The 6,630-nt window shown below is 49.8% G+C and overlaps 1 protein-coding gene across 1 annotated transcript; it reads left to right on the top strand.

The window, feature by feature from the left end:
- The first annotated feature begins 237 nt into the window (after positions 1–237).
- Positions 238–1,366, top strand: IMP3 (IMP U3 small nucleolar ribonucleoprotein 3). Its single transcript, XM_036349670.1, has one exon. The coding sequence runs from the start codon at positions 304–306 to the stop codon at positions 856–858; it is 555 nt and encodes a 184-aa protein (XP_036205563.1). The 5' UTR covers positions 238–303; the 3' UTR covers positions 859–1,366.
- Positions 1,367–6,630: the final 5,264 nt, after the last annotated feature.

Below are 6,630 nucleotides of genomic sequence, written 5' to 3'. Positions count from 1 at the left end.
GCCCCGCCCCCCCGCCTCACCCGCCCCGCCCTCTCCCCCTCACCCACCCCGCCCTCTCCCCCCACCCGCCCCGCCCTCTCCCTCCACCCGCTCCGCCCCCAGCCTCTTGAGTGGCGGGAGAGAAACGCGAGCTACATTGTGGGGGCGTGGCCCCACTCTCACCAATGGAAATTGGGGACGTGGTCGTGAGCCTTTTTTTCATTGGCCCAGTTGCGAGGGCAGCCGGGTCTTCTTGCGCCAAGGCGGAAGTCGCACGGAAACGGAACTCACAGCCTCGGGTCCTGAGAGCTGGCATCCGCCATCATGGTAAGGAAGCTTAAGTTCCACGAGCAGAAGCTGTTGAAACAGGTGGACTTCCTGAACTGGGAGGTCACTGATCACAACCTGCACGAACTGCGCGTGTTGCGGCGTTATCGGTTGCAGCGGCGCGAGGACTACACGCGCTACAATCAGTTGAGCCGATCTGTGCGCGAGCTGGCGCGGCGCCTGCGCGACCTGCCTGAACGCGACCCGTTTCGCGTCCGCGCCTCGGCTGCGCTGCTGGACAAGTTGTATGCCCTCGGCCTGGTGCCCACGCGCAGCTCTCTCGAACTCTGCGACTTCGTCACGGCCTCGTCCTTCTGCCGCCGCCGCCTGCCCACCGTGCTCCTTAAACTGCGCATGGCACAGCACCTCCAGGCCGCCGTGGCCTTCGTGGAGCAGGGCCACGTGCGCGTGGGCCCCGACGTGGTCACCGACCCCGCCTTCCTTGTCACACGCAGCATGGAGGACTTCGTCACCTGGGTTGACTCGTCCAAGATCAAACGACACGTCCTGGAGTACAATGAGGAGCGCGATGACTTCGATCTGGAAGCCTAGCTGTCTTTCCTCCCTACCCCGTCACCAGTGCCGCATTTTATAGATGGGGAAACTGAGACTGGATGCTGGAGATTCTGTGAATGCGCTTTCCCAAGAATGTGTCAACCAATCGTCGTTTCTTAAGAACTTGGCTCCTTAGCTGCTGGCCACGCTTACAACCAAAGGGTACACCCTTGTTTTCTGAAAATTTTCTTAGCCTTTGGACTATTGATAAATGGCTGCCTTGAAACAATGGGAAGCGGTTTTGTGCTGCGCTAGGAATTGTTAGATTCTTGTACTTTTAATATTGTAGTGTGAAAGCAAGAACTTTGCGCCCACCCCCGCTTTCCCCTTATTATCTCATAGCAGGACAGTTAATTTAACTCGAATTCTTGCTCCTAATGATTAACTTGTGTACGATCATGGAGAATTTGGTTTTAAGTTTTCATAAAATGGGGTGAGAGTTTAGTGTTTAAAGGAATGCTTTTTTAATGCCAATAAATAATTCAACTGCTTTGTAAGTGCAAAATTTTGCCCGTCTGTTTTTCTCACATAGAGTCATATCTGTAGTTCTTCTTTGCTCAAGAACCCAGAGAAAAGGAACAGGGTCAAGCCTGTCTGAGTCCTGCAACAGGGAGGACATGTGAAGACTGCAGGGTTTTGTACAGGGCTGGGCAAATTTGTGAGTTTACCAAACTCTTCCTGGGAAGGAGTGTTTAAGCAGAGCTCTTTCCCCCCAGGACTTCCTGTTGATATTCCAGCCCCAGGAAATACCATATTAGAGGGCTGAAGTGTTTGCTTGCCTAAGGAAATGATCACCCTGTAGCTTGACCATTTAGCATAGTGGTTCTCAACCTTCCTAATGCCTCGACCCTTTAATACAGTTCCTCATGTTATGGTGACCCCCCCCCCCCAACCATAAAATTATTTTCGTTGCTACTTCATAACTAATTTTGCTACTGTTATGAATCGTAATGTAAATATCTGATATGCAGGATGTATTTTCATTGTTACAAATTGAACATAATTAAAGCATAGTGATTAATCACAAAAACAATATGTAATTATATATGTGTTTTCCGATGGTCTTAGGCGACCCCTGTGAAAGGGTCGTCGCGAACCACAGGTTGAGAACTGCTGATCTAGCAGTTGGAAGTGGCCCAGGAGGTTCCTAAAACTTAGATGTTCTTAGGAGTGGGAGAGAGTTGGAAATTAGAGAAGGGAAACACCTGGTTTTACACAAGACTTTTACAAGGAGAATTATAGAATGCCAAGACCAGTGTGATGACTTTTACGTATGTCTCCTCCATTTCCCCAGGTGTGAGGCAGCACGTGTTGAAGATACAATGAAGGGAACAAGGCACTGGGGATGGCAATAGCAAATGCTTTACTACATGCCAGGCATGGTTTTAAGCACATTACATATCTTAACCACTTAACCCAATACTCCTATGAAGTAGGGAATCCAATTACTATATTCTCTACTTTTCAAGTGAAGTAACCAAGGGAGAGATGGGTCAAATAAGATGCCCTATATATATACATATTTATTTACTAAAAATTGAAATAGTACATAAAAAAATTTGTTACAATTTAAATTTTTGAAAATCAGAGAATCTAGTTAATGCATCCTGCACTAATCATGCTCTAGCCAAACCACCCAATGTTTTCTTTTCTACATTCCTTCCACACAAGTTTGAATTTTCAGGCCAGCAGAGAAACAGCAGCACTAGGCAATGTTGTATGAATGTTTGAGCAAGGAGCAGGCATTGAGCTACCAAGGCTTGGCTAACACTCCTTGATGCGCTGTCTGTGCTAAGCTGCCATTTGCTCTTCCCAACAACCTCTAAGGTAGGTGGTGCTATCCATACCTTTTCAGTTTGGGAGACAGAATTAGGACTAGAACTTATCCAAGGCTGGCATTCAAGTCACATTCATTCATGTGACAACAAGGGCCATGTTCTTTTCAGTTCTATCCCTTTAGAAATGGAAGGAGAGAAAATCTTACTACTCCTCAATTCTAATGGCTAGGCCAATGTCATCTCATTTAAGGGGTGTTCTCAGGGCTCACAGGCTTAGGGATCTCATGAAAGGAGAGTTTGGTGGCTCTAGAAGGCAGGACCCATGGCCCTGGGCAGGTAGCTCAATTGGTTAGAGCAGTGGTCAGCAAACTGGCTCGCAAAGCACATGCGGCTCTTTGCCCCTTGAGTGTGGCTCTTCCACAAAATACCGACTTCTGCACATGGGCCACGAAGTTTCAATCGCACTGTATGTGCGCGCCCGCACGTCGTATTTTGTGGAAGAGCCACACTCAAGGGGCCAAAGAGCCGCATGTGGCTCGCAAGCCGCAGTTTGCCAACCACTGAGTTGGAGCATTGTCCCCTGATATGCCTAGGTTGCAAGTTCGATCCCTGATCAAGGCACATACAAGAATTAACCAATGAATGCATAAATAAGTGGAACAACAAATCTCTCTCTCAAATGAATCAATCAATAAATTTCCTTTGAAAATAGAAGGCAGGCCTGGCTGGCGTGGCTCAGTGTTTGAGCGCCAACTTATGAATCAGGAGTCATGGTTCCATTCCTGGTTAGGACACCTGCCTGACCGGTTGTGAGCTCGATCCCCAATGTAGGATGTGCAGGAGGCAGCCAATCGATGATTCTCTCTCAACATTGATGTTTCTATCTCTCTCTCCCTATCCCTTCCTCTCTGAAATCAATAAAAATATATTTTTAAAAATTAAAAATAAGCCGAACCCGGTTTGGCTCAGTGGATAGAGCGTTGGCCTGCGGACTGAAGGATCCCGGGTTCGATTCTGATCAAAGGCATGTACCTTGGTTGCGGGCATATCCCCGGTGGGAGATGTGCAGGAGGCAGCTGATCGATGTTTCTAACTCTCTATCTCTCTCCCTTCCTCTCTGTAAAAAATCAATAAAATATATTTTAAAAAAAAATTAAAAATAAAATAGAAGGCAAGCCCTAGCTGGTTTGGCTCAGTGGATAGAGTGCTGGCCTGCGGACCAAAGGGTCCCGGGTTCGATTCCAGTCAAGGACACATACCTCGTTTGCAGGCTCCTCCCCAGCCTGGGCCCTGGTCTGGGTGCATGTAGGAGGCAACCAATTGATGTGTTTCTCTCACATCAATATTTATGTCTTTCCCTCTCTTTTCCACACTCTCTGAAAGTCAATGGAAAAATATCTTGGGGTGAGGATTAAAATAAATAAATAAATGTAAAAAAATAAAAATAGAAGGCAGGCTCAACCAGTGTGGCTCAGTGGTTGAGCGTCAACCTGTGAAGCTGGAGGTCAGGGCACATGCCCGGATTGTGAGCTTGATCCGGTAGGGAGCATGCAGGAGGCAGCCGATCAACGATTCTTTGTGCTTTTCAGTATTTTTCAACTTTTCTATGAAGATAGTATGTTACTATAAGAAATTAATAAAAATATATATTTTTTAAAACAACTTGCCATATGTATAAGCCTCAGCTTAATTAAAATCATACAAAATTATATTTCTGTGTGTCATCCTAACTTAGGCCAGCTTCCTAGAAAGGTTAAACGCAGATAAATGAAACAAAATTTTTATGAAACTGATGCCCTCTGTTTTTTTCTATACCTTTTATGCTTTTACTAGAGGCCCAGTGCACGAATTCAGGGTTCCTCGGCCTGGCTGGTGATCGAGGCCTATTGAGGGGCCTGCTGGCCAGGAGGAGGGACCTCAGGAAGTTGGCCAGCCAGCCCCCCAATCAGAGCCGATGTGGGGGCCAGTTGGGTGGGGGGAGGGGCTGCATGAGATTGGCTGTGGGAGCGAACTGACCACCAGGGGTCAGCTCCAGTGTTGAGCGTCTGCCCCTTGGTGGTCAGTGCGTGTCATAGCGACCAGTTGTTCAGTTGTTAGGTCATAACAGTCGCTTAGGCTTTATATATCTTCTATCCTAATATATAAAAACCCAGGGTCCATAATGTCCAAAAGGCTCGACCGAACACCAGGCTAGGTAGCTGAGGGAGCGGGAGCTGATCAATCAGTGGCAGCGGTGACTGGCGAGCAGCTAAAAGGCAGACCTTTTGGTCCCTCCTCCCGGCCTTCAGACTCCAATCAATCAGTGGCGGAGGCGGAGCGGAACTGGGGATTGGCTCCCTTAGTAGTCCTGCAGGTGCAATCTCTCTCTTTTTTTTTTTTTAAATATATTTTATTGATTTTTTACAGAGAGGAAGGGAGAGAGATAGAGAGTTAGAAACATCAATGAGAGAGAATCATCGATCAGCTGCCTCCTGCACATCTCCTACTGGGGATATGCCCGCAACCCAGGTACATGCCCCTGACCGGAATCGAACCCGGGACCTCTCAGTCCGCAGGCCGACGCTCTATCCACTGAGCCAAACCGGTTTCGGCCCTGCAGGTGCAATCTCAAGAGGACAGGCAAGGCACCAACGGACCAGCACTGCTGGCATGATCCCAATAGCACTGCCAGCCTCCTGGAACTTGGCCTCGGGCACTGTCCCCTCCATAGATGCTCCACAAGATCACTCGAGCCCGCCCCGCTCCAGACGAAGTGTGATCATTGCACACGGAAGAAATGTAGTAAAAAAATAAAAACCGATGACCAAGGGCCCGCCTCCACGAGCTCACGGGAGCCTCCGAGCACTGGGCACCCTGACTATTTTAGGGGCTTCAGGTGAGCGGGGGTTGCAGAGGGGTCAGGAAACCTTCCTGGAGAGCCGTAGGTCTGATCTTGGATCCATCTGTCCAGCCGTCTGCCAACAGCCCCCTCCACGAAGAATGGGAGAACAAAGGGAAGGGGCGGTTCTGCAATCCCCAGAGGGAATCCAGGGCCCCAGGTACTCTGCCCCACCTGCTGACACTGGCTATGAGGGCACTGCGGCAGCCAACCAGCCTGACCCGCCCCCCTGCCCCCCCACCTGCTGGTCGCAGATACAGGGAGCACCCCTTCTGAGGGGAGACGCCCACCAGGTATACAGAAGGCGCTCAGCGAGGAGTCCCCACGGGTTGTGTTTGCACCTTCATGCTGTCCCCCTCCAACCCCCCACCGCAATGCCGAAGGAAGACTGATACAGGAACACCCACACGGAAAACAGCCTGTGATAAACATCATGTCCCCAGACGCCTGAATCCACCTCAAAAGGAAGATGCTCCAGACCCGGAGCAGGAAGATGGGGACTGAGACAGAAGGTCTGGGAAAAGCAGGGTTACCCGACCCTGGTCCCCATCCCCCTCCATGTGTGAAGGGCCTGCATCGCTGCCCTTGGACGGAGGCCTGTGAAGGAGTGAACTGTGGCTGTGCCTGTGCTGCGCTCAGCCTCCTGCCCTCGTGGATAAGCAGGAAACATATTTACATGCCAGAATCTAAAACCCTCTTTATTGGTAATAGAGCAAACAATACAAGACCTACACGTGTTTCTAAACAGGACTCTGGCTGCGTGTGAACCCAGATCGAAGGCCTGCTCTCCACCGAGGAGGCTGCAAAGGCTGCTCCTCTCTTGAACAAACACAACCTGGAGAGATTTAAAGGGAAAAGGAGATATAAATAAAACAAAATAGCAACAAGCTCTGAAGCCAGTGCCGCTGCTGTCAAATCCTCCACACGGTGGTGATGTCAGAGCCTATCTCCCTGTGCCTGGGGCTCAGAGGCCAAGCTGCTGACACCTGCCAGATCGCCTGGCACCGGCCTCATCTACCCACGGCCATTTTCAACCTCCCGCCAGCTCCTGGAGGCGGGTGGGCTTGCAGATGGAGGCTTCCGTGTTAAAGCAACCCTGTTGGTGTAGCAGAC

This window comes from Myotis myotis, unplaced genomic scaffold (assembly GCF_014108235.1).
Source record: "Myotis myotis isolate mMyoMyo1 unplaced genomic scaffold, mMyoMyo1.p scaffold_m19_p_1, whole genome shotgun sequence".
NCBI lineage: Eukaryota > Metazoa > Chordata > Mammalia > Chiroptera > Vespertilionidae > Myotis > Myotis myotis.
Note: the sequence above shows the minus strand (reverse complement) of the source record. Positions and strands in the feature narration are given on the sequence as shown.